This window comes from Oryzias latipes, chromosome 11, assembly GCF_053564925.1.
Source record: "Oryzias latipes strain Hd-rR chromosome 11, Olatipes_Hd-rR_3.1".
NCBI classification, from domain to species: Eukaryota; Metazoa; Chordata; class Actinopteri; order Beloniformes; family Adrianichthyidae; genus Oryzias; species Oryzias latipes.
The window spans coordinates 29191524-29216485 of record NC_136247.1 but is presented as its reverse complement, the minus strand read 5'-3'; the positions used below and the strand labels follow the sequence as shown (position 1 = coordinate 29216485).

Here is a 24962-nt window from a genome sequence, read left to right as displayed (position 1 = left end):
TCCACCCATCATTTTTGTTTATAATGTTGGTTTTCTAAATACAAAAACCTTAATCAAGTTTATTTTGTAGTCATGTGCAAAATGGTTTTTAAACAGAAAAAAACAATGATGGACATTTGATGAGACTGAATCCCAGACGAGTTCAGCAAAGCAGATCATTCAGCCTCCTGTCGTCCATCATCTCTGCTGGAAGGAGAGAGGATGAACCCCCCAGCAGAGAAAAGCCTCCAGAATAGAGACAGAGTCACTGCAGGGGATTAAAAACATCATCCTGTCCCACTTAATTCACCAATAATCATCCTTTTCTTGATCAAACTGGTTTTAGGAAAGAAATCTGCTGATGTGAAATGAATCCAGGATTCTGTTAAATTCACAAACCCCAAAAAAGTGAAAAACATTCAAAAATGATGAAAACGTCTTTGTTTATTTACTTAATATTTATATATTTTTACAAAATAAAAAAAATATGAAAACAAAGCTAACAAGTCTGCAAGGATTTGAGAAGGAAAGAAAAAGCCATGGACAAACGGGGACTACAGTACTTGTGTTTTTATATGTACAAGACTAGTTTTTCTCCATTTAGATTTTGTTTTAAAACGCACAGTACAAAAAAAAATAAAAATAAATCACTGAAAATGAAACAAAACCCAAAATACAATTCTGTCCATCAGTATTCAACGCTGCAGGGTTTCCTTTTATGTTAGAAGACAGGAGGAGGAGGAGGAGGAGGAAGGACGGGAATCCGTCTGTCCTTCCGTCCGGATGCGGTTAGGATTCATGGGAGGAGTTACTGTACAAACGCCGCATGCCCAACCGCCCTGAGCCCAAACGTTTCTGATCACAATCCCCACGTGTTCAAACACGCACGCCGTCACATGACGCGTTGTCCCCACAGCCTCTGTATATAGAATAGATCTAGATTTGGTAAAAAATAAACTTCACGACTCTACCAACTGCTTCTTCAAACTTAAAAATGACATAAAAGGGGGGGAAAGCATTCAACAGCAACTTATTTTGGGATATATTGTATGGGGGGGGTCTGGATGAAAGCACAGGTGAAGGTGAGAATATGAAACCGCCCCCCCCCCCCCAGTCAGGTTTTCTCCCCTCAAGCCAAAAAAAATGGAGGACCAAAGAAAGGAAACAGAACCCATTCAGGAAATGTTGGTTCTTTTAGAAAACAGTTCTATGTTACAGGCGAGGGGGAGGGACGGGGGGGTCTGAAAAACAAATTCCTGTTTCATTTTATAAAACCCTTTAGCCTCCATGCCCCCCCCTGCTTGTCCTCCCCCCGACCACGGTCGAGGCTGCAGGAGGAGCAGGGAGTTCACGTGAGGAGACGGTTCTGCAGGAAGGGCGTCGAGTCCTGCGGTCCGGCCCACCGGCGATGTGGGGGGTGTCCCCCCTCTGGACGTTAGTTGGCCCCCCAGCTGTAGCTGTTGTACGCAGACTTGTTGATCTGAGACTTCTGTTGGATGGAGGCGTTCTGGCTGCGCTGGCCGCCGCCGCTCTGCGGGAGGAACACAGACGTCCGTCAGCGTCAGGCCACGCCCCAGCGGGGGAGGGTTCTGAAACACGCTGCCAGTTGGTACCAACAGAACTGTTCTACTGGTACCGGAACCAATCTTGGTAGGTACCAAAGATCTTGGTACCAAGATTGGTTCCATTACCAATCTGTACAATATCTACCCAATAGAAACATAGAGGTTGGTACAGTTCTATTGGTACCAAGATTGTTACCGGTACCAATAGAACTCTTGGTACCACTAGAACCTAACAGAACAAAGGCTTCTATTGAAGCAAGAGTTCTATTGGTACCGGTACCAACAGTTCCAAGAGTTCTACTGGTACCCAATAAAAACAGATGTTGGTGCCTCGTTTCCAACATGCCAATCACTCCAGTTTTGCCGTAGACTTTCAGCCAATCATTTGAGCTTTCCAGCAGTTGTGGGCGGGCTGACCTAAGAAAGGGTGTGGCCATGAAGTGGGCGGAGTTTTAGTCAAAAGGTGAAGCGAGTGAATGTTCTGAAGACTTCATGTCAACAGGTTCTAATTCAGCGCCCTGTTGGGTCAGAGTTGTGTTTAGCGTTGCCGTGGCGACTGGCAGTGAAAGACGCGTTAGGTGAGCGTGTGTGAAAACGGAAATGCAGCGCTGAGCGTCAGAAAGCATCTTAGACACAATCCTGCGTTCTCCTTCATCCCATAACACCATTCCTGAAGAACCGGTTTGAGAACCCGTCCCTGCACCCGAGAACGCCGTGGTTCCGGTACCGCCCATGATGAAGCTCCCCACAGACAGTTTTCCTGCACAAACATTTTCCGGCTGGAGCGCTCACGTTACCTGCCCGTCTTGCTGCAGGTGGTGGTGCAGAATCTGGGAGTGGGGCTGTTGGTGGGGGGCCAGGATGTGCATAAAGGGGGCAGGGGCGTAGCCAGCGGCGGCCGGGGGGTTGATGGGCCCTCCACTCCCCAGGGCTGACGGCAGGCTGAAGGAAGCCGCCGGCGTTCCCGCGTGGAAACCCTGCTTGTCAAACGACTGGAAGACAGAGCCACAAGCAGGACGGCGGCGAGTTTACTTTACGCTTCAGACGCAGCAGAAGAAGAAACGTCCACGCAGAGGACGGTCAAGGGCGTGTGACCACAGGCGTGTGACCACAGGCGTGTGATCACAGGCGTGTCTCTGTAATTACCTGTGTCTTTGTGTAAACAGATCCGGAAATGTCAGGAACCCCCGTGTTGCTCGATGTCACCGACACACCTGCAGGAGCCAGAGGAACAAAGGTCAGAGAGATCCGGGATCCGTTTGGATCCACTGACAGAAGACGTCTGTGGGACCTCCGAGTGTCTGAGGGTCCCCACGCCAAACGACCCCCACCGACGTGTTTGTGAAAACTACAGAGTATGGGAGGAGATGAAGACGCTCCTGACCGGGTTTCAAACTTCAACACTTCCAGGCCACAGACCATAATAATAAACAAAAACCGCCAGCAACAGTTCTAATCCAAAGCCAATAATGCAGGTGGGTCAAAGAGACCCGAGAGCTGCGGGCAACTTTAACCAACGGGAGAAACTCTGAGCTGCAACACACAACAAAGGAACAACCACTGAGTGGTTCTGACCCGTGTCACCACCACCGGACTCCAGCTTTACACAAAGCTTCAACAGGAAGTGATGTCAGCATTAAAGAGCATCAGTGAGCACTGAAGGTTCAGCCGACCGGTCCGGTAAGAACCGCGAAACCACGTTTACACAAACTCAAGAGGAGATCAGCAGGTGGGAGTTTGTGTCCAGACTTGTTCTGGAGAACATTCTAGAGGGCATTGAGAAGTCCGTTCTTGAGTTCTGGAGTCTGTTCTAGAGTTCTGGAGTCCGTCTGAGCTTCTTGACCACACAGTGAAACCCTCATCAGCTCCATCGGGACGCCCCGCTAAACCTTTATTGACACAAAGAACCGTGACGGCAGTGAGAGCCAGACTGAACCGACGACAAGTTCCCCAGAAAATGACCATCTAACAGAAAGAAAGAAGAAGAGATGCAGGCTAGCCGTGGAATTCTACAGGTGTTTGGGGGGGTGGGGTTATGACACCAGAGGGCCCCCTCCCTCTGCTCCACTGAAGCTTGCAGCAGCACTCACCGACTCCAGGCCCGGTGACGGAGCTGGCTGGCTTGTTTTGTGCGGAAGCGGCGGCGGCCACGGCAGCGCCGTATCCGCCCTTACAGAAATCCCCACTCCCTGAAGCCTGGCCCACATCCTCATAGCCTGCAACAGTCAGACACACAGCCGCAGCCCACAGCGTTAGACACACCGGGCAAGGGGGCCGACCCGGACCACAGCATTTGCAAACTCTGCAGCTTTTTACGGAACCAGGAGGGGCGTCCCGATCCAAAATCAGGCCTGATGGTGTGGTTTCAGAAATCCGGTGTTGGGTCCCGATCAGAGAGGATTTTATTCTGATCAGCGCTAAACATTTAAAGTTATTATTACAGATAAATAATCTACCAGATCATGAACGCATCACGACGCTTTGCTGCTGTAAAACGCAGCTGAACACGGCTGGAGGCAACAGAAACGGGTCAGAACGGTGAAGGAAGTCCACAGATTCCTGCATCAAACGTTTGCTTTAACACAAACAGCCATAGTCACCTAGCTTTTCTGGTTAATTGTTGACGTTAACCCACAGAACAGCTGATTGTGTTAAATGAAGGTTCATGACATCATGAAAACTGGGGAAAAGACGGTTCTGTTCATCAGTAATTATATTATCCGATGGGAACTTTCTTATCAACAGTTTCTCAAAATCAGATGAATTGGATCGGGACCAAAAACCCGGATCGGGACCAAAAACCCGGATCGGGACCAAAATCCCAGATCGGGACCAAAATCCCGGATCGGGACCAAAAACCGGACATCCCGAGTGTCGAGTCCTCTGTGCTGCAGCAGGAAACCGTGCGCCCGCTGCGACAAGCTGCTCCGAAATTCAAACATTTGCAAATACTTTGATCCACGTCTTTGGGAGGGGGGTGAGTGGGGGGGGCAGACAGTGAGAGTAGCAGCAGAAAGCAGCAGATGGTGCAGCTTTAAACAGCTACGTGTTATGGAGGAGAGCGTTACCATAGCAACAGAATACAAACTGATGTCTGACCCAAAGGGAGCTGGGAACGATGGGATGGCGAGAACTTTACGTGAAGGTGTTAAGGATTAAGACGCCGAAGGTGAACCCCTGCAGACACTTGAGGAAAAGCAAAGCCACAGAGACCCGCAGCAAACAGAGCAGAACCCAGAGGTTCAGAACCCAGAGGTTCAGAACCCAGAGGTTCAGAACCCAGAGGTTCAGAACCCAGAGGTTCAGAACCCAGAGGTTCAGAACCCAGAGGCTCAGAACCCAGAGGTTCTGCTCGGTTTGTCTGGATTTCCCACAAACACACGAGAGGTGAGAACAAACATGGAGGCTCAGATCTTCTGCTGGATCCGGGTCAAAGGTCATCCTCCCCGCACGCCAACGGGAAATCAGAACTGACCGAACAGAACAACACGGGCGTCCTCACCAGTGCTGTATCCGTGGGAACCGTAGCCGCTGGCCTGTGGGAAGGGCGTGGCCGATGCGTTGACGCCAACATTCACGCCGTGCTGCTTCGACGAGGTAGGAGCCACCTGGGCAAACACGGACGCCGTCCACGTCGTTTTAGAAAATGTTCAGCAGGTCATCATCACATGTAGACATTTCTGTTCCTTCAATCAGATGAGGCTGAAGTTTTTTCATCTTCCAGTTGCCTTTTGAGGGAAAAGTCTTCATCAAATCTTCATCCTCTGCTTCGTTTTATTCTAATGGCTTCTAGATTTTCCCTCCTAGTGGAAGATAAAAATCAGCCTCATCCTAAAATAAGAAACGTGAGTTCAACGTTTAAATAACTTTATTAGCAGCATCCTCATAACAGCCAGTAACAGCTAGTATTATGGTCTGTGTGAACAACTGTCACAATAACTCCATATTTGGAGGAAAGACTGGTTTTACTAGTCAGATAGGAGCAAATGGATTTTTGACACGGAGCGACTCGACATTCGTCAAGTCCGAGTCGGACGTGGAGGAGAGAACATAGTACCTTCCTGCGGAATCAGAAAATAAATAAAACTTAAAACGCGTAGGTCAGGCTTTTTTCTCTCTGCGGTCCGGTACCGATCCGCGGGCTAAACTGGACCTACAGACAGGAGAGCAAGGAGGTCGGCGGTTGTTCTTCTCACCGGAAACACGGCGGGTCCGTACTGGAAGGTGTTGGGAAGGCCCGGCATGCCGGTGTAATAAGGGAGGCTGGGGTAGCTGTAACCGGGGGGCAGGCCCGGGTTGAGGAAGGGCTGCTGGGTGGTGTGGTGCGTCTGGGTTTGACTCTGCTGCGTCTGGGCCAACGTGGTCGCGGGGGCGGGGGAGGAGGCGTCGCCTCGCCCAAATTTCGCCAGTTCACCTGAAAAAACGGGAATAGAGGTTTAAGAAAGTCCCCTGACGGGACCGAGAGCGTCCTACATCAGACATGGCGTTGGTGTCAGCAGCTGACGGACCAGAATAATGGTTGCTGGTTAGACTCCCCTCCCTTCCGGTCAATGCTGTCGTGGGGGTCGGAAACGGGATGCTGTAATAATCCTGGAGAAAAGACAACATGAACAGAATCCAGCAGGAACAGTTTGGCGTTTTGAAGAGTGAAGGACTGACCAGTGGGATCCTGGTCTGCAGCATCTGGAGGTCGTCGTAGCCGTACACCTGAGGCTTCACACCACGCAACACGGTTAGAGCGGCAAAAAGCACCCCCATCATGCAGACGGCACACGGACACTTACAGGATAGGCGTGCAGCAGTCCAGGGGCCATTATGTACGGGTTGGGCAGTAGAGGGGGCACCCCCGGCGGCAGATTGGGAGGGGCTTTCCCTGAATTCAAAAAACACCAAAAAAGATTTAATTTAATTCCAGAAAAACGGTTTGTGTCGATGAGAATCAGAGAAACTCGGTTTTACTGCTGGAGAAGCTTCAGGTGAAAACCAGAAAAAAAGGACGTCACGGAGACATTTAGGCAAATTAGAACCATTTAAAGTGAAATTTATTCTCTGAATTAAAGAAAACCCAAAAGTCACAGTGGGCGGAGCCAAGATATCAGCTGAGTGTCCATAACATGAGGTGCAGACAGCCCAGGGCCTTTTCATCCCTGGCGTCCCGAGGTCGCCCTGACATCAGCATAATGAAACCATGACAACTATAAACTTCAACGTGTTCTGATTCTCTGTGACAGAGATTTAATGCAGTTAAAAAGAGAACATGTGTCTTTTCTGGATAAGAGTAATTTCTTTTTTAGTCCTTCAAAAAAAATGAGGGAGAAGATGAACATCGACCAGACGCTCCAGCAGATTTTACAGACTGAGGGATGGGCGACGGCTTCAGAGAGGGAGGAGTCCATTGTCTACGCCAAAGACTGCCGCGGAAGTGAAATAGCGGCAGCTTGGACGCGGAGAGATCCCGTTTGCCACCGGCATGGGAGGCGGAGCCATCTGTCAGCTGTTAACCCGGAGGACGAAGTGAAACTTTTTAGGGAAGCTGAAGCCGCACAGACAGACTGAAGTGCAGGAAGAGCCGGGAGGAGCAGGGGGAAAGCAGGGGGGAGCAGGGAGGAGCAGGGGGAGAGCAGGGGGGAGCAGGGGGAAAGCAGGGGGGAGCAGGGAAAGCATAAAGGGGCATGGAACATGGAAGAGCAGGGAGGAACAGGGGGGAGCAGGGAGGAACAGGGGGGAGCATAAAGGGGCATGGAGGAACATGGAGGAGCATGGAGGCTCAGGGGGAAAGCAGGGGGGAGCATGGAGGAGCAGGGAGGAGCAGGGGGAAAGCAGGGGGGAGCATGGAGGCGTGTGGCCTGAGATGAGCCTCCACGTGTTCCACTAAACAGAAACGGTTTATTTTTGGGGCTCAAAGAAGTCTGTGCAGATTTTCCTGCATTTTCATTCAAAAACATGTGATTTAGTTTGTTGAAAACATTTGTTTTTCCTGTTTATTTTGTAAATTCCTTTTAAAACGTTAATTGTTTGTTGTAACATTTGTTAATGAACATTTTTGGGGGTTTTCTGCAGCAAAATGAAACTTTTCTCCTGCTGGAATTTTGTGTATGATTTTATGTCTAGAGTGTGAATAAACATGTTGGTGCCACATGTGAGGTGGCGCTGGTTAAAATGTTACCAGGTAAGCAAACAAGCTTTAAATAAAAATACAGATGTAAATTTAAAAAATAAAGAGACACATTGGAGGTGAAGGTCCTACAGGTTCCAGAGGTGTAACCAGTGCAAAATGCTTCAATGAGCTTCATCCATGACGGAACCACACGGCACCATGAAGCTGGATCCGGTTCTCCTGATGGCTTCAGAGCAGGACTGGCACTGAAGTGAATGTTGAGGAGAAGAACTGACAGTCCGGCCGTCTCACCTGAGGATGCTGCAGAGCTGCGTGTGGAAGAAGACGCCGCTGACGAAGGAATGCTTGGTGACGCCGCAGAAGCTAAAACGGAGGCAGGGCCTGCTGCGGGGCCGCCCATAGAGGCGGGGCCGAGGCCCATGGCCAAACCAGTGACGGGGCCGAGACCAGAGGGAGCGGAGACTGTGGCGGGGCCCACGGAGGAGCCCTGAGGGACGCCCAACGACGCCTGTGCAGCCGCCGCGGAGGAAGAGGAGGAAGAAGGGACCGATGAAGATGGCACCGCTGACACAGAGGAGGGGAAAGAGGAGTGTAGGTTGGAGTCGGCGTCTACGCCGGGATGCTGCAGGAACAGAGGGAACAGACGTTTAGTGGAGGCCTCCAACAGAGCAGGAGACGCCGCTTAGACGCTCCTCAGAGAGGAAACCTCATAGGAGGCCTCACAAGAATGCTGGAGTTGGATGTCCTCCCTGAAGATGAAGGAAGGTTGTTCTGTTGTGACGGGTGAGCGCTGCGGAGGGAGGGAAAAGAAAACCACAGGGAGGTTGGAACGTCACGGCCCGTTAAGGAAGATGCTGCTGTAAACGCGGCGTCGTACCTGTTCTGTTGAGGAGGGGGAACGGCGCTCGGGGGCAGGTCTTCACTGTGGCCCAGAACGCTAAGAGACGCTTGGTTGGACGTGGTTAACAGCGAGGCGGGGCCGGAGCCGCCGTCTGCCAGAGAGCCCATGCTGGAGTCCGAGCTCTTGGCTGAGGCTGCAGGGCCTGCTGCAGCTGCGAGGACAGACAGGAAGACGTCAGCTGGCATGTTCTCCTGAGCGGGAAGAGCAGGAAGAAGATCCGTACCTTCCACAGACGGAGACGCCTGCATAGAACTGAAGCCGTTCTGGAAAACAAAAGCAGAGCGGTCTCAGGTTTGAACACGTGTCCATGCAGACTTGAGTCCAAACGGAGGTGAGAATGAGGCTCTGATGCGTTTGCAGGAACATTCCTGTTCACTCGTTCCTGAGTTGTTTCTCTAAAAAAAAGCCTCCCAGCAGCAGGGACTCTGTCTTCAGCTCCCTTTCCAGAGCGCTAACCGAGGGACGATAGACGGCAGTTTTACCATCATATTCCAGAGGATTTGTAATCCCGCTCTCGTGTTTACATGGTGGTGATCTTTGGGCTCTTTAACCTCCAACCCAACCCTTGGTGACCACAATTCTTCAGTTTTTCATGTTTTCTGACTAATAGGACAGCAGGAGAAGCCACCAAAGGGCTGGAATGTAACGTGTCGACTTGCTTTAGTCCATTTTGACTTTAAATCAAGTCTGTAACCCAGAAACCATAAATGACTGAACTTCAGGAGCAGGTTTCTGAAATGCTGAGGTTCTAGCAGGCTGGACTTCTCCTGTGAGGATCACATCAGTCTAAAATTGGAAATGCACAGTTGAGGGGAAAGCTGAGCCTTACTTTGGGCTGCATGTCCTTCTGAGGAGACGAGGACACGGAGGGGGGGTAACGGCGTGTTTGAGCAGCTCTCTGGTCGTACATGTCCATCTGGTTGGAGCTGGAGAGAGCTGAGGTGGGCTCGCTGCGGGACGTGAAGCAGAGGAGGTTCTGGATGTCATGAAGGTGAAGAGGATTTTGGTGCGAACATACATTTAGAATCGTTACGAACGTGGACCCAGACTTCCAGCACGGTTCTGCCCTCAGGTATTAATGAGGTGATGACAAATATATTTTTACCCTTTTAAACATTGATCTCGGTTCCTAAAACCAGTGGAATCGTCACCAAGTGACCATCCACTGCTGCTGCTGCTGCTTTCAGGGCTTCCCCCCTCCCTCCATGTTTTTTTAATTCTTAGAACCCTGTGCGTCCCGAGCAGAAACCCCAGCATTGTGCTGCTACCCACCTGCTGGGGGCGGTGTAGAGGCTATTCTGAGCCTGGTTACTCGGTGTGGTCGTGGCCGGGCCGGTCTCGTATTCTTGTAGAACTGGTTCTGAACCGAACTGCAGAGCTCCAAACTGCAGATTGAGGCCTGAGATGTCTGTGGATCCAGGCATCTCCACCGCCATGACTGGAATCTACGACCAATCAAGAGTTCTGTTGACCTTCTAGAACAATCGGAACAGAAACGGACGTCTGCGCCAGCAGCTGGATTCTCCTCCGTCTTACTTTGGTCGTGAGGGACGTCCTCTTCTTCTGCTGCTTCAGCTTGTGCTGCTGCAGAGGCAGCGGACTCGAACCCTGGACGTCCGAGGAGCTGGGAGAGACTTGGTGACCGACAGAAGCCATTGATCCCATTTTGGGAAGGGAGGAGGATGTGGAATGCTGCGGTAAAGAGGAAGAGGAGGAGGAAGCCGACAGCCCTTTGTCCTGCAGGAAAACATCCAACATGGATGAGGTCGAGGTGGCCGCCTGGTACGGCTGCCGCTTCGTAAAGGGTGTGTGGATCCCAGGCTCTGCCGGAGCTTTCATGTCTGGAGTCGAGACAGAAACAGAAGATCAGTCCCCCAGAGAAGGAAAACATTCACAACTTTATTTATCTGAACGAAGTAACAATTGGATTTTTCTCAGATTTCTGACAAGGATGAAGCTGCAGTGGATTCAGATTCTTTAGGAAGTTGAAAACTGAAGCAAAACAAATCCAATCTTCTAAGGATGAACCAAGCGTCTGAATGTTATTGACCTGCTGGACTCTTCTGGACAAAACAATACTTTGATCAAACCAAATAAAGACAATGATTCCTATTTTATGATGAAGAGTTTCAAAGGACAACAGCGCTACCGAACTGTCCCAGCGGGCCGGCGCCGGTGTCCCAGGATGAAGGCGCCGTGTTGGTCGGTCCACTCTGGGAGTGCTGAGCGGCCAGCTGGGCCAGCGCCTGGGCCGTTTTGTACTGTTCCAGAAACTGGGATCCGGTGGTTCCGGTGCTGCCGCCTTTAGGGTCGACGTCCCCGAAGCCTTTGCTCAGCATGCCGCCCTGAAGGGTCGGAAGAATTCGCAGAACCACTGAGCATCAGGAAGCTCAACATACATGATAAAAGAGCTGCAAGCCGCCGTAACAGCAGGCAGACCCGACCCCCCCATCCCATCCATCACTCACCATGCTGTGCTGGGCGTAGGGACTGCTGGAGGAGGACTGGGACAGCGAAGCCCCTTGCTTGGAGTTGCTGAAAACCAGTGACAGGGAGGGGGTCTGGGGGGGCTCCATGGGGGTGTTTTCTGTCTCAGAGGAAGAAGAAGGAGGAGTTTTTCCCAGAAGCACCGCGAGATCGATCCTGAGGAGCACAAACGTTCACAGCGTGAGAGTCGTCGTCTGATGACCGTCAACCAGGCTTCAGATAAACTATTTACTGATTTACAACAACAGTCTCCTCAAATACAACCTCCAAAGGTTTCATGTTCATTGTTTGCTAAATGAAAGCCCATCTTTGATCAACACCAGTGTTCATTTTTCCCCCTTTTCTGGATTTTTTGTGAATAATTTTGCCTTTTCTTCTTTTTTTAGAGCATTGTGTTCTGCGTCCTGATTGGCTGGAGATCTTGTCAATCAGTCTCTAGTACAGAAAGTGTTCAGCTTGTCAAATCAGATCTTTGCTCTTCATGCCAAAATCCTGGGCTTATCTTTAACAGTTATAATTACGGATTTTCTGCCCTTTTCCAGACGCTCAAAGCGACCACACTCTGAGTGTCTGCATTCACGCAACAGTGGAGCAATGCTGGAGGTAGAGGGTGAAGCGTCCAGCCTAAAGACAACGGTTGGCTGGGGGGATCGAACCGCCGATCCTTCAACCATTGGCCGGCCTCCTCAACCGCCCGTAACATTTGGATGAAGGTTTGAACTTTGAGAGTTTAAGCCAGACAGAAACGCATGAAAACGTTCGTGTCCGTCTGAGAGACGTGTGGGAAACGTGTGGTGAGGAGTTTTGGCGCCTTCAAACACGTAGACCTGTTGTTGACGGGTCATTTTTAGCATTAACGAGGATCTACTGTAGACCAGAGAGGCCTAGATCAATAAGACTCCTTTTTAAAATAACCCTCAGCATTGACTGAGTGTGGCTGAAGGCCCACCTCTGTCCTTTGGTGATGGTGACGTTCTCTTGCGGCAGAGGCACTGATGCCACACTGGAAGCTGTGAAGATTTTAGTCTCTGAAAGCTGCAGATAAAGAGGCGGGAGAGAAAAAGACAGAAAATAAATACTAAAAGGAAACGGCAAACTCTTTGGCTACGATAACCCTTCATGGTAAACGGCCTCACATCTTCATTCCAGTCTTCGGTCCCCCACTCCTCCGTGGCAGAACGCCAGGCACCTGCAACGGCCAGAACCACATTCTCACGCTGGACAGAGAAGCTCCAACAGAACAAAGGGGGAGGAGCTTACCGGGGGCAGAATCAAACTTTGGGGGGTAATTGGTTCCCTCTCCTCCAGGGTACTCCAACCCTAAAAACACAGTTCAGCCAGTCAGAGATCCTCTATTGAGAAGACGCAGTCACTCACAGAAACATCTGAATGCAGGAGGACCAAACAGAGAGCAGCACTGCGGCTCCCATCAGAGAATCCCAGTGAAGCACATCTGTCCTGCAGGAGACGCCAACGACAAGCTACAGACATGAGGTCAGAGGTTAAAAAGGGACTGACGTGATCCCTCCTCCGGCTCCACGCTGCCCGTGTTGTTCCAGGTGCTGCTGCCTCCTCCGTAGCCTTCCTCTGTCTGGGCGGGTTCTGCATAGTCTGCTGGGTTGAAGGTTCTGGAGGAGACAGTTTAAAAAGGGAGAGTTTGAGGAGAACATCTACCCTCTGACAGAAAAATTCAACACATTCATAAAATGAGACGGTAAACATATTTCCTGCAGGATTACGATGCGTGTTAATAACCGGATAAAGCTCTGAAAAGACCAGTGAAGGAATAAAAAGACCAGCCGCAGAACTAAGGGACCCATCAACGTGTGCGGCGCTTAAAGCTGCAAAACGTCTGAAAGGAACTCAGTTCCTGCTCATTACTGCTGCTTGGCTTCCTGACGACCACAGAAAACGGATCATGTGAGGGTCTGTGACTGTGGAGAAACGGCCTCAGCATCCATGTTTACCACAGGATGAGGCTTTCAAACTGGAACAATTCAAGGTACAAACAGCCCTTTAGGCAAAAAGTGATTTTAAAAAAGGGTGTAAAACTAAACATTTCAAAGAAAAGCCACTCTGTTGCTGCACAAAAGCTCAAAAGAATGTAAACAGCAGCTCAGGTCTTTACTGGATAAATGAAGGTTAACTCATGAAACGGACACCTTCATCCAAGATCAGTTCAAACTGACGGCATTTAGCCGTTTTATTCACATCCGGTCATTTTGTAACATACAGTGGAATATACTAAATATTTATTTACATAAATACTGACATTTTATGCGACTTAAAAAGACAGAAAAGTGAAAACAAGCACAGACGGCGTAAAGAACTCACCTTCCACCTCCTGTTATATCATTTCTGGACTCTTTACAAATCTGGCTTTAGGGGAAAAATAATTGCAATAATTACAAAACAAAAGAAGAAATTTGAAGCATAAAGCTGCCAGTGAGTTTGCTCTCCAACTGACGCTGCTGCAGTTTTCACTCACTGCAAAAAAACAAAAGCAAGCCAATCTGCTTTAAGCCAGCAGGTCCCAAAATGTGATTCCAGACACCCAAACCACACGTCAGCTGCACAAACGCTGCATTTCTGCAAGAACCAAAGCAGAGAACCGCCGTCCGAGGATCAACACCATACAGAACGGAGACGGACGCAGCTGCTGAAGACCAGCAGAAACGATCTTCATCAGTCAGAAACCATGAAAAGCCTCAAATCTAGCTGCAGGTGATCAGCAGGACTCTGTCACGAGAAACCTGCTGCATGAAACCAGAAGGATCTTTAGCGGACTGGAGGCACTTAAAGCACCACCAACCACGGCCGTTGGACAGAAGAGGAAACGGCAAACATGACAGAAAGCAGAGAAGTTGGGGATCAACTCAAGCATGACATCTGGTTTAGTGTTAGCCTGCAGCTTCTTCCTACTGCTGTACCTGAAAAAGCTACTTTCATGCAAACACTGCAGGAGATTCCTGGTTGGCAAAGGAAAGCATCAAGACTCAAACGTCACAGCAACATTTCATGCAAGTCAGTGGAAGAGAAGTCAACATGGTTAGCAGAGCATGCAAACGGCTTTGGAACAGATGAATGAACAGACAGAAAACTCTGCCATGAAGAGAGAAATCCTTTAAAAAAAACACCAACAGAGAGAATTCTGCTGCACTTCTGAAAAACTACAGACGTAATAAGAGAGGAATACGGGCACAGCGTGTAGGAAGGTCTGAATGTAAACAGGGTTTACCGATGACAGATGTGCCTGCTTTAACATGAATCCTTTCTTTGGCTGCACTTACATTATCATAAACAATGGAACCAATGTCACATACGTGTGTTTAAGTGCAAATATGTCTATGATTAGGAGCAATTGTAATGTCAGAAATTGATTTTTCAATCAATTTATGAACAAATGTCCTATATGTTCAGGGACTTTTATTGTTCTTGTTTTAGCCAGAAACCCAGGAAGAACCGGATCAGCTGGGTTTGAAGCTGATGCTTAAACAGAATAACTGATGTTGCTTCAGACTTTTTGTGAATCTAAAATGTTTCCTGCAGCATCATCCACTATTCTAGGGAGTCACTGGGTTTTATTCAGGGAAATACTTCAAGCATCTTTTTTTGGAAAGAGTTGGTGCTGTTTATTTTTTTGCATAAATTAAGTTTGCTTTGATTTGTTTCCTGTTCCGGTGAGGTCAAAGCAGAAAAAAACCATGCGACTGCAGCTGAGAGGTGACTGCTTCTGTTTTCTACGTCACAGTGAATGGAAATAGCACATGGGTGAACGGAGAATCCGTCAGACTAACACTTCCTCCTCCACTAATGAGCCCAAAGCACAGATTACTGCCAGGAGCCAGAGAGCAGGAGCCGTGAGGCTGAGGGTTCAGATCCCGTCTGGATCTACGCCAATGTGGCCCATGCAAAGCTCTGGAAATGCTCTGATGTCTGCCCTGCCTTCTGTTATCAAGGCAAAAAATAGACTGGGGGTCCTGCTCTCTGGTGACCATGGCAACAGGTGGGAGCAGAACAAAAGCTCTTCTGCAGGCGGTGCAGGTATTCCCTTACCCCATGCCCTGCGCCGAGAATCTGCCTCCTCCTCCTCGCCGTCCAGACAGCCCTGGGGAGACCAGGAGAAACCGTTTCTTAGGCTGGTTTTGGTTTCTACTACAGAATGACATCATTCCAGTCCATTAAATGGGTTACCAACTGCCCCCCTTCCTCTGCCCCTGCCCCTCCGGCCTCGCTCCGCTCCTCTTCCTGCGACTGCAGCTTTTCCTCCGTCCAGGCCGTTTTCCTGGCTGCGAACTGCGTCATGGAGATCAGATCCAAGCATGAAACCTCCAACTTCTTCCCCAAATGAGTGAAACTTGACAACAAACTCACAGAATGAACCTCCTGCATTATTTATACGATTTGGGAAAAGGACGTTTATGCTTTGAAGAATCTAAACTCAAGAGTCTGAGTCGAGTCGTGACGGAGAATCTTCATCCACTCACAGACCAAGTTAAGAATAAGGATTTCACGCTGCATTCTAAACATTTAAGATGTACAGAAGCGACTAGAACGACCCGAGGAGTCCTTACAGTCCCGCCCTCTGCTGGTTCCACGGCTTCTCCGCGGAGCTCCGCCCCGACGGCGTGCGGCATCTTTCTCTGCTCCTTTCTCCCGGTTCTCCTTTCCTTCCTCGCCGGTTTCAGCCTGGCTGATCTCCTTCTGACCCGATACTCCTTTTTTCTTACCCACCATTTCCCAGGAGTCCTTAAAAAAGAAAAAAGAATGGAGTTCACACTGAAGTTGACTCTCCACTAGAGAAATACGTTTTCCATGGTTGTTTCTGGAGGGAGAACCGGATGAACCACGCCGACCAAAGACAACAGAGGAATTTCTGTCATCTCCATAAACCACATGTTGCCCCTTTTTACAACATTTACAGTGAGACTTTAGCCTTTTTGTGGTTTTTAATGCAGTTCTTCACATAATTTTAACATGAATGAAGCAGAAGACAGGGGGCGCTATTTTAATCCACAGCAGAGTTTCTGAGCAAATATCCGCGAAAATTAAACTTTAAATTCAATTATTTCATTTGTTAAACTTAAATCAAAAAGGAACAATCACATTCTTTGAGTCTGAAGCAAAGACAAAAAACTAAAAATTATGTTTAGCAAAAACACCTGAAATCATCCGATCACCTGAAATCTACACACATGCATGTGCCTAAGAGGTGAGAGGTCAATCCAGAGTTTACATTCTTTAAATGTCACTCTTGTCCAAAAAGAGAGGACCCGAGCTGTGAGGCGTCAGTGAGGCTTACGGTGTCAGGGTTGCCCTCGAGCAACACGTTGATGGCTCTGTTGACGTCTCCGTTGCAGTCATGCAGGGCAATCATGGACTCGTCCTGATCCTTGCCTGTAATGTCAACCAGCTGAAAAACAAGGAGGCCGGTTCACGTCCCAACATACGTTTTCAAGGTGGAGTCAGTTTTCCTCAGCAACACCATCAGAACCAGCAGTGATTTAAGCACGCGGTTCTTTTGGAGAGACCTCAAATCACCTCCACTTTTAATTCATTATCAAATAAAAAATGTCCCGTGCACACGTTCGAGCACCTCAATCCATAAATCTGAAGCAGTGTTTTGATTGGAGCGTCAGTTAACAAATAACCGCTGCTACAGCAGACAGGAAGTGAAAGACGGAGCGGCGTGCGAGGGGGCGGAGCAACATCCTCACCTGTTTGACCTTCTCTTCAAAGTCTGCATCGTTGTGGTCTGAAATCATCTGCGCCAGTCGGATCTGCTCAGCGGTCGCCTGAAGAGAGGGAGGGAGAGAGAGGGAGGGAGAGAGAGTCACGGCAGAGAAGAAAAGCATCAATGAAGCCAAAGCTTCTGTTCAAACGCTGCTGTTGCTCTTCTGCAGTTATTGGAAATATTTGCCTTTTTAGAAACATATTAAAACAATTAAGTTTTTATTTTTAAATCCCATAAGAATATCAGTATAAATAGTTCTGAGGGTGTCGGTTTTTTTCAAGTCAGTAGTTATAATTAACACATTTCTAATTAACATCTAACAAAAGGAAACTTATTTAAAATCCAAATGAGAAAACATGTCAAATATTGTTGGTAATTAACTCTTGTGCTTCAGAATATGACAGGAACCCTTGTGGTCCCAACTTCCTCTGTTCAGTCTGAGTCATTTAAGGACAAAGGCTTCAGCACACGTCTGAACGTGACCTTTTGACCCCCAACAGCCAGTCATCTCAAATAATCCGCCAGAAATCAACAGAAACACCCAAAGTGCATCATAGTTTATTGTTTATAGATGTTTTATCTAAAAGCAGACGCCAGTTTCTATGACGACTTAATAATTAACACAGACTGAGTTTGGTGAAAAAGTGAAAGGTATGGAAGTGATTTTAAACATAGAAGATTAGAAAATCTGAGTTCAATCACAGATGAGAAAGTTGGGAAACCAATAGAGCAAAGCAGAAAATGATGGTTTTCCCAGAGTTTTAACTTTGATAGTAAAGATGAGCAGACGACAGACAGCTGGGAAATGTCTGTTTATCGTTTCATTCAGTTTGAAATACAGTAAAACTTACAGTAGAACCCAGTCTGTACATAAAGCAAACAACACTAAAACCTATTATAAGTATTTCATTCCTGAATGGTTGATCGCTCACCGGTTAGTCGATTTTTGAGTTTCTTCTTCTACAAGAACATAGAATATCCTAAACTAACAGAATTTGACATAATTTCCTAAAATGTTGACTAACTTCTTTTTTTTTAAGCTAGAGCATCACAGAAAAGGATCTGTAGAAGGCAGTGCAGGTTTTGTAACCTCGTTATAGTGCGACCTCTTCTCTGGGTCAAAAAATACAATAGAGTGAATCAAACTATCCTCACGAAATGCAATACAATTGAAGTAATCCGAGGGTTACTGTCACAAATGCAGCAGGTTTATTAACACAGCTAAAGTCCACAGAGCTAAATCAGGGTCAGGAGGGTCAAAAACGAGCATCAGGAGAAACTAGAGTAGTCAGGATCCAGGTGAGATTCTGGGCAGACAAACCGAAATCAGGTCAGGATTCAGGGCTCAGTAACGAAAGCAGCATGGCACAAAGAATACGTCGCACTGAGTGAGGCTCAGTGCATGAATAGACTGAGAGTGCTTGCAAATGAAAGTCAGGTGTGAAGCATCCAGAAAGTGTGTGCTGGGGTTGCTGGGAGATGTAGTGCGTCTAGAACTCTGGAGACGTCACCCGCCGGTGACCACAGGGGGAGACAGAGCTCCGCCTCCTGACAGTTAACGCACCTTTAAGAGAATTTATTATTTTTTTATAGGTAAAAATGTTCGTCTGTCCACTAAGGAGGCAGAAATTCGGCTTTTTCTTGAAGAAAGTTTGTGTGTTTAATTTTAAGTCACCACGAAGACTTAAGATGTTTTAATGACCAAACAATTTTGTAACCAATTCCAGAAGAATTTTTACATTTAAATCATTGTTTATTTTTTTCTGCTTGAGTCTTTTTGTTTCCCTATGAGGACAGTAATTTCCTCTGTGTCGTAGGTTTAAATTTGTTACACATTTGACATTAAATAGATCTTGACGATAAAAATCTTGACATTTTACAGATTTATCAGGCCTTGAATTTAAGAATCAAATCGATTTGGCTGTGATGCTCTGGCCAGTTATGGGATATTTTTTATTTGCATTTCAATATAAATTTGCACGGTAACTAAAAGCAGATTTCAGAAAAGAGTCAAACTAACTATAATGAAAATTGTGTTTTTGGTGTTTTTAACATGTTTCTCTGGCATTTTACAGATGATGGAGGACATACTTTAAGAAAATTAAGCTTAAATGAGAATTTCTGCTGCCATTTTTGTTGCATCACTGACGTTAGGTTGGGGGTGTGAGGGGCTGGAAGCTAGCAGGAGAGAGTGTAAACATCTCAGATATAGGTGATGGGAAGGGGGGGTGAGGCTGCTCCACACCGATGGTCCTGCCACAGAGGTGAATTTCTACTGAAGGCCTGCCGCTCTGCAGAAACTACGTCCCATAATACGATCAGAAAACTGTGCGGCGTCTTGAGCTTACCTGGGGCCTCTGCTTGTGCTGTGTCTGGCTCTGTGTCTGCTCCCAGCTGCCCCGGGCTCGGTTTCCGCCCATGGATGTCATCATTTACAGTATATACAAATAACAGTATTTACAAAGAAATAACACCTGAGAAGACAGGAGGAGAGGAGCGTTAACACCCACATCTGAGGGTTACCAGATCTCCTGGATGTGAGCTGCTCTTCCTTATTATTGCTGTTTGTTTGTATGTGAGGGAAGCAGAACACGGTGAAAGGTTCGAAACCGGCTGGAAACCCAATGTTTCCCCTGACCTCACTGTCCATCCAAACCGTTTCTGGGTCAACCTTGATGAGCCAAATGCAGATCTTGCCCCGGAAGCAGATCCTCTGACTTATTATTTACCTATCAAAACACCCCGTAGCTTTACATCCTGCGAGGCTGCACGTCGATCCACTTAAGGCTGGATCAGACTTATGGTCTTCGTGTTCTGGATGTTCCAAAACATCAAGAACCCATCACAGTACAGACTAAAAAACAGCGTCACGCACTACTCTGTCCTCGCGAGCCAACAGCTAGCCCCGCGCGGGCGTTACGTAAAACCGTTTTCGACGTGTCCACAAACACAAACAGGGCCGAGGCTCGTCGAATAAACGTCTCGGGTCACTAACCGGCCACATGGCCAGAATGTTACCCCCCCCCCCCCCCTAATCCAGGGGGGTCTGGTGTCCCCCGGTGGGCTTCCTGATCTCACGTCTTCACCTCATGGCGACAACGAGGCTAACGCTCGGAGCCGCTAGCTAAACAGCTAACTCAGTTCCGCTGGCCGTCCGTCCGCACGAACGCGCGCGGCTACAGTTAGCCCGCGAACCTTAGCCAACAGGTTAATTAGCCAATCATTATCTAACAGGCGGAAACAAGAAAATGCTCAAACGACACAAACACCATGCTAACAACTTCTACGCTAACGAAGGAATAACGTTAAACTGGGCAGCCTCGGCTCAGTTAGCTAAGTTACCGGAGTACCGCTGCGCCATTGTAACGTTTGCAACTAAACGTAACTCCGCATAATCTGATGCCCCGGCGCTCGATAGTCAAGCACCGATGCTAAAGGCAGGCCTGCAGGCCGCTCGGATGAAAATAAATAACAGGCAGTACTGACCAGAAACCCGCTCCAATGTTACACTTTGATTCTGAGGGGAGCGAAAATTTGTTTGGTTGTCGACCCTTTCTTCGGATGCAGGACAGCGAATACTTCCGGAATTCACATTTCACACCAGTAAACTGGACAGAACCCCCTGAAAGAGTCGCGTCGCTCACACAATAAGTAGCAGGGTGTGAATTTACCTGTTTCTTTTCCACTCTGACACCACGGAGAACTGCGTCACGTGGTTCAGAGCGCTTCGAGGAAACCAGACCCACACCACGTGACCACTCACAGATATAGTTCCAGATATTCAACTCCACCGAGAAAAGGCAGAAGGTTCTCAGCAGCACAGAGATGAATGAAGCAGCAGCGAGGGAAATAAATTCCGCTCCATTCACCATCCATAAAGACGAGAGCTCCGAAATGACCTCGCACGGCCACCGTAGCAGGTAGCAACAGAGTCCTCCACAGGAATGGAAGAATCTCATTCACTTTTCAAACGATCACAGAGAACATTTAATTAATTAACTCTTTATTATGGCTAAATATTATATACACACGTGTAAATATGCTAACAACAAGCATTATTTGTATGTTTTTCGCAAATACATGATACATGTATGTAAAAAGTATGGAATTCTGCAATAAAAGAAAAACTGTTTAAACACTTAAAACTTGGCATCACTTGAAAGAAGAGTTTTAAATATATATTTATTTTACTAATGCACAGTTTTTCTTTATTAAAATGAACCTTTAATAAGATAAAAGAGTGGCAGAACTAGAACACATAACACCAGATTTACAAATAAAATGGAACATTTCTAGATCCAAGAGAGAAAGAAAAATGTAAAAGTTTATGAGTTTTTATTTGTTATGTCAAAACACTGAATGTATCTAAAGTCATATATGTGTAGTGAAGCTAAAAGTTGAGTTTTACACCGTAATGCAGCTAATATTACATATTTTTTAATTAAGGTCAGTTGATTAAAATAGTAAAACCACCTGTTCAGAAACAACTGGTGGAAACTATCATTTAGGGTAGGTCTTGTGCATTTTCAGAGATGCTTTTTAATGTGCAATGTCCATGTGTAAAACAAACAAGCACATAAACAAAAACAACATTTTATCATAATCATCAAAACCAAGCAGTACGTTTCCACTAGAAAACGAATTCTGCGTGAATATAATCAAACTCAAATTAAGCTTCTATTATTTTTTGAGTTCCTACATGTTTCTATAATAACAAATACAATGTTTTATTGATAAACCTCTGAAGTGATGCCTCTGAGCGCAGCAGCACTATATCTTGCGGTGTATTACGGTGATTTGGACATTCACAAGTGTAAATATGGCAACAAAAAAAATCAACATTTCAGGTTTTTCAGAAAGAAATGATACTTTATGTAAATAATATTCAATCCTGCACTAACAGAAAGGCTGTTGGAACATTTGAAACTTTAACAGATTCCTTTAACTTTATGATTTCTATTTTCTGCTTTTATTGCTATAATTATGGTTTGTTTTGACATTTTTGTTAATTTCGCTGGCAAATGTGAAAATTTTGTCTTTTGCACATAGTATGGAATGTCAATGTTTGGCATTTTGTATTTGCAGTATTTGTTAATAAAGTTTATTGAAAAAGTATTTTGGACTTCCGGAAACAGCGCCCCTGCTGGTCAAAAAGAGAACCGCTTGTTGTGACCGGAGCGATGCGTCCTTTCCTTTATCAGGTAAATTGATATGCATCGATCAGATTTCCTGAATTTAAATTAGCTTGATGGTTTTTCTGCGGAAGAACATTTAAATGATAATAAGCAATAACCGTGTTTCAACAGAGAGTCAGCAAACGGGCTAACGAGGTGAGTCACGCGGGTTAGCTCGCTCGCGGCATAGCTGTCCGGAGGTAAACAAACATCATGGCGGAGTCGTCGCCTCTGTCGGGCGTCAACGTGGTGCTGGTGATGGCGTACGGGAGTCTGGTGAGTCCGCGGCGCGGGGCGACGCCGCTTGTGGCGGAGGGGAAGCTAACGTCCCGCCGCTCCGTCCGCAGGTCTTCGTGCTCCTCTTCATCTTCGTCAAAAGGCAGATCATGCGCTTCGCCATGAGGTCCCGCCGCGGGCCGCACGCGCCCATCGGTCACAACGCGCCGAAGGTCAGGACAGGTGACCCGAGCGGCCCACAGGTGCGTCGGTCCGGAATAAACGCGCGGATCTGCCTCTTTTTCAGGGTCTGAGGGAGAAAATCGACTTCAGCCTGGCGAAGGTCCAGGAGATCCGCTTCGAGCCGCGCCTGCTGTCGGAGGAAGACGACCGGCTGCTGCCCCGATCTCACATCAGTGCGTCCCTGAAAGCACATTCTGGGGTTCCCTGCCTCCTAATGTTCTAAAAGTCCGCTTTTCTTCCCCTTTTAAAGGTTGTTATAACTATCTGTTCCGAATGAAAGCTCTGGACGCCATCCGGGACTCTGGTGAGTTGACGTGATCGCAGATTTAAAGCATCAAAGCGCAGAAATGTTAGGAAATAACAGACACTACTTATTGAAATGTCAACACATCTCCAACATTGAAATTTGTGATCTTCTTCAATACATTAACAGTCTGACTACAAACTTTATTAATCCCATAATAATCCCTTCTTACATAACTCTGATAATAGCACTAAAAATACATATCCCAGAATGCAGTTGGTCCTTTTCTTTCATTACAAAAACACATCGTATTATTTGGAGCCGTTTCTGGTGATAATTTATCTGATTTGGGATTTAATATACTATTAATATCTGGGAGCAGATTCTTAAGAAATCAAACTGTTATTTAATACATTTCATAAAAAAGATCTTTTTATATTTTCAATCACTGAAGTTTGTGAAAAATGAAAATGTTTTCATCAAAGATAACATTCTGTGTGACAATCCCTAGTATTGTTTTATATTATGACATTTGCATTAGGCTACAATTCTAGTTTTATTATTTTCTTCATTTGTTTTTCTTTCTGTTCTATTCATGTGAACGTGTCCGTCATCTTCTGAAGTTCTAGTATAAAATCTCCACAGCAGTTTGTCAATCTCCTTCCTGTTCCTGTCAGAGGGCAGGTGTAACCACACCTTCAGAAAACCCGAAGGACCTCCGTCTCCTCCGCTCGCTACTCTGTCGGCCTTTGGTTGTTGCCAAGCAACAGCAGCTGATTGTGTAAACAATGCGGCCGCAGACCGCCGCAGACCCAGAACCAGTGGGAAACGGTAGCAGCAGGCAGCCACTGCACTCATTATGCGTAAAAAAAGTCCATGTTTGTGAAAAACGGGTTAATAATAAGAGAGGAAAAATACAAAATAAAGGTATCCTGCTGTGGCATTGGTTAAAAAAAAGACGGTAACTTTGGCTGAATTCTGTAAAAGTATTTACTGCACTACTGCTTTTCAGGTTCTGGTGTTCCGTTGCTTTGATCCTTCACACATTTTCTTTGCACCGTGATGGCGATCAGGCGTCACGGTTTCCCCACGGCGGGATCAATCAAACTCCTCTCATCTCCCATAGCGACTCAGCTTCATCCTGTCGTTTTTCGCCCACCAGGAATTCCGCTGCAGGACATAAGCCGCAACCCCAGCGGCTTTACGGGTCGGAACTTCAGGAATTGGCTGCTGGAGCTGCGGAACTCCCACTCCCTGATCAAAAGCAGCCGCAGCGCGCTCATCGACCGCCTGCTGGAGGGGTACGACGACGCTCGCCATGGAACGGGGGTCGGTAAACGCGGCGTGATGTGGGAAATGATGACAGGGGGGTTTCGGCTGTCCTGAGGTGACGGTGGTTCTTTCCTCGTAGGTGTTCGGGGAGGCCGAGTTTCTGGAATACCAGCAAGCTCTTAACGAACTGGCTGAAGTGTAAGTGTTGCCGGGCAGGTTAAGGATGTTTTCATGACCCCAGCTGAAATCTCTGTCGTCCCCCAGGGTGAAGGCCTATTCCAGTAACACCAGCCTGGACCAGTTCCACCAGTCGGCAGCTAAAGACCTGACGGGGTCCCCCGTCCGTGGCGCCCCGTCCACCATCCAGGTGACCTACCTGCCCTCCGCGGGCCAGCGCAGCAAGAGGCCCAAACACTTCCTGGAGCTGAAGAGCTTTAAGGACAACTACAACACTCTGGAGAGCACGCTGTGAACCCCGACTGAGGGGGCACGGGCGGCGGTGCGTTCAAGGACATCCCAGAAGCTGTAAATTTGACTTTTAGAGGAGCTTTACTATCCGGAGGAAAGCGGCTCCGTATGCTGGTATTTTTTTTAAATGTTCTGTTTTTTTGTTCAGAAAACTGAATTGCTTTAACGTACATTTAGACTTATATTATGAAGGGGAAAAAATTCAGAAGAGGAATTTTTTTGTTTGTTTTTGTTTGAAACAGCTTGATATTTATTTTTGGTGTTAACTTATTTAATTAATGCTGATGACTTATTTTGTTTGTATTTCATTAAACTATGTTTTAAAGAATCCATTAAATTATGTTTAAATGTTAATTTTTGGAGCTTTGTCTGCTCAATGGAAAAATAAAATACATCCTGTATCCACTAGGTGGCACTGCAAGGCTTTAAAATAAAAAAGACCTGAACAATTAAAGACACTTGAAATTACACCTATACTTATGTATTTTTGGTTTTAAAAAGGTTTATTCTAAATTTATCATGAAATACTTGCAACCAAACTTCAAAGTACTGAAAATTTAA

At 47.1% G+C, this 24962-nt stretch overlaps 2 protein-coding genes across 17 annotated transcripts; one reads left to right on the top strand and one right to left on the bottom strand.

The window, feature by feature from the left end:
• Nucleotides 1–405: 405 nt before the first annotated feature.
• ubap2l (ubiquitin associated protein 2-like) lies at nucleotides 406–20629 on the bottom strand. 16 transcript variants are annotated; one of them, XM_023959675.2, is made up of 30 exons: nucleotides 20456–20629; nucleotides 19133–19258; nucleotides 16768–16845; nucleotides 16353–16463; nucleotides 15625–15799; nucleotides 15245–15346; nucleotides 15107–15158; nucleotides 13385–13429; nucleotides 12569–12678; nucleotides 12311–12370; nucleotides 12187–12239; nucleotides 12000–12085; nucleotides 11032–11206; nucleotides 10713–10908; nucleotides 10100–10404; nucleotides 9836–10008; nucleotides 9393–9513; nucleotides 8787–8826; nucleotides 8540–8714; nucleotides 8386–8452; nucleotides 7954–8284; nucleotides 6329–6417; nucleotides 6204–6257; nucleotides 6053–6134; nucleotides 5741–5958; nucleotides 5047–5152; nucleotides 3635–3760; nucleotides 2691–2758; nucleotides 2342–2536; nucleotides 406–1510 (listed from the first exon to the last, which is right to left on the bottom strand). In XM_023959675.2, exons 2-30 carry the CDS (start codon nucleotides 19214–19216, stop codon nucleotides 1415–1417), a joined length of 3573 nt encoding a protein of 1190 aa, XP_023815443.1. In that variant the 5' UTR covers nucleotides 19217–19258; nucleotides 20456–20629; the 3' UTR covers nucleotides 406–1414. The 16 variants fall into 16 exon arrangements, with proteins under 16 accessions (XP_023815443.1, XP_078811272.1, XP_023815442.1 ...); XM_078955146.1 differs by having other exon boundaries at nucleotides 6204–6251; XM_023959674.2 differs by having other exon boundaries at nucleotides 20271–20480.
• Nucleotides 20630–21901: 1272 nt separating this feature from the next.
• LOC101175489 (protein C1orf43 homolog) lies at nucleotides 21902–24871 on the top strand. Its single transcript, XM_004073694.4, has 8 exons — nucleotides 21902–21985; nucleotides 22091–22234; nucleotides 22306–22407; nucleotides 22482–22590; nucleotides 22668–22721; nucleotides 23824–23990; nucleotides 24073–24131; nucleotides 24198–24871. Exons 2-8 carry the CDS (start codon nucleotides 22172–22174, stop codon nucleotides 24403–24405), a joined length of 762 nt encoding a protein of 253 aa, XP_004073742.1. The 5' UTR covers nucleotides 21902–21985; nucleotides 22091–22171; the 3' UTR covers nucleotides 24406–24871.
• The last annotated feature ends 91 nt before the right edge of the window (nucleotides 24872–24962 follow it).

Bases quoted from the DNA above. Each gene is read 5' to 3' on its own strand.
- ubap2l (XM_023959675.2), bottom strand. From the start codon at position 19,216: ATGATGACATCCATGGGCGGAAACCGAGCCCGGGGCAGCTGGGAGCAG. The intron at 8,827-9,392 runs GTAAGGCTCAGC...TTTGTTTTCCAG, and splicing joins AGAAGGACATGCAGCCCAAA to AACGGCTTCAGTTCTATGCA. The intron at 2,537-2,690 runs GTAATTACAGAG...TCTGTCTTCCAG, and splicing joins CTGTTTACACAAAGACACAG to TCGTTTGACAAGCAGGGTTT.
- LOC101175489 (XM_004073694.4), top strand. From the start codon at position 22,172: ATGGCGGAGTCGTCGCCTCTGTCGGGCGTCAACGTGGTGCTGGTGATG. The intron at 22,722-23,823 runs GTGAGTTGACGT...TTCGCCCACCAG, and splicing joins GGACGCCATCCGGGACTCTG to GAATTCCGCTGCAGGACATA. The intron at 24,132-24,197 runs GTAAGTGTTGCC...GTCGTCCCCCAG, and splicing joins CTTAACGAACTGGCTGAAGT to GGTGAAGGCCTATTCCAGTA.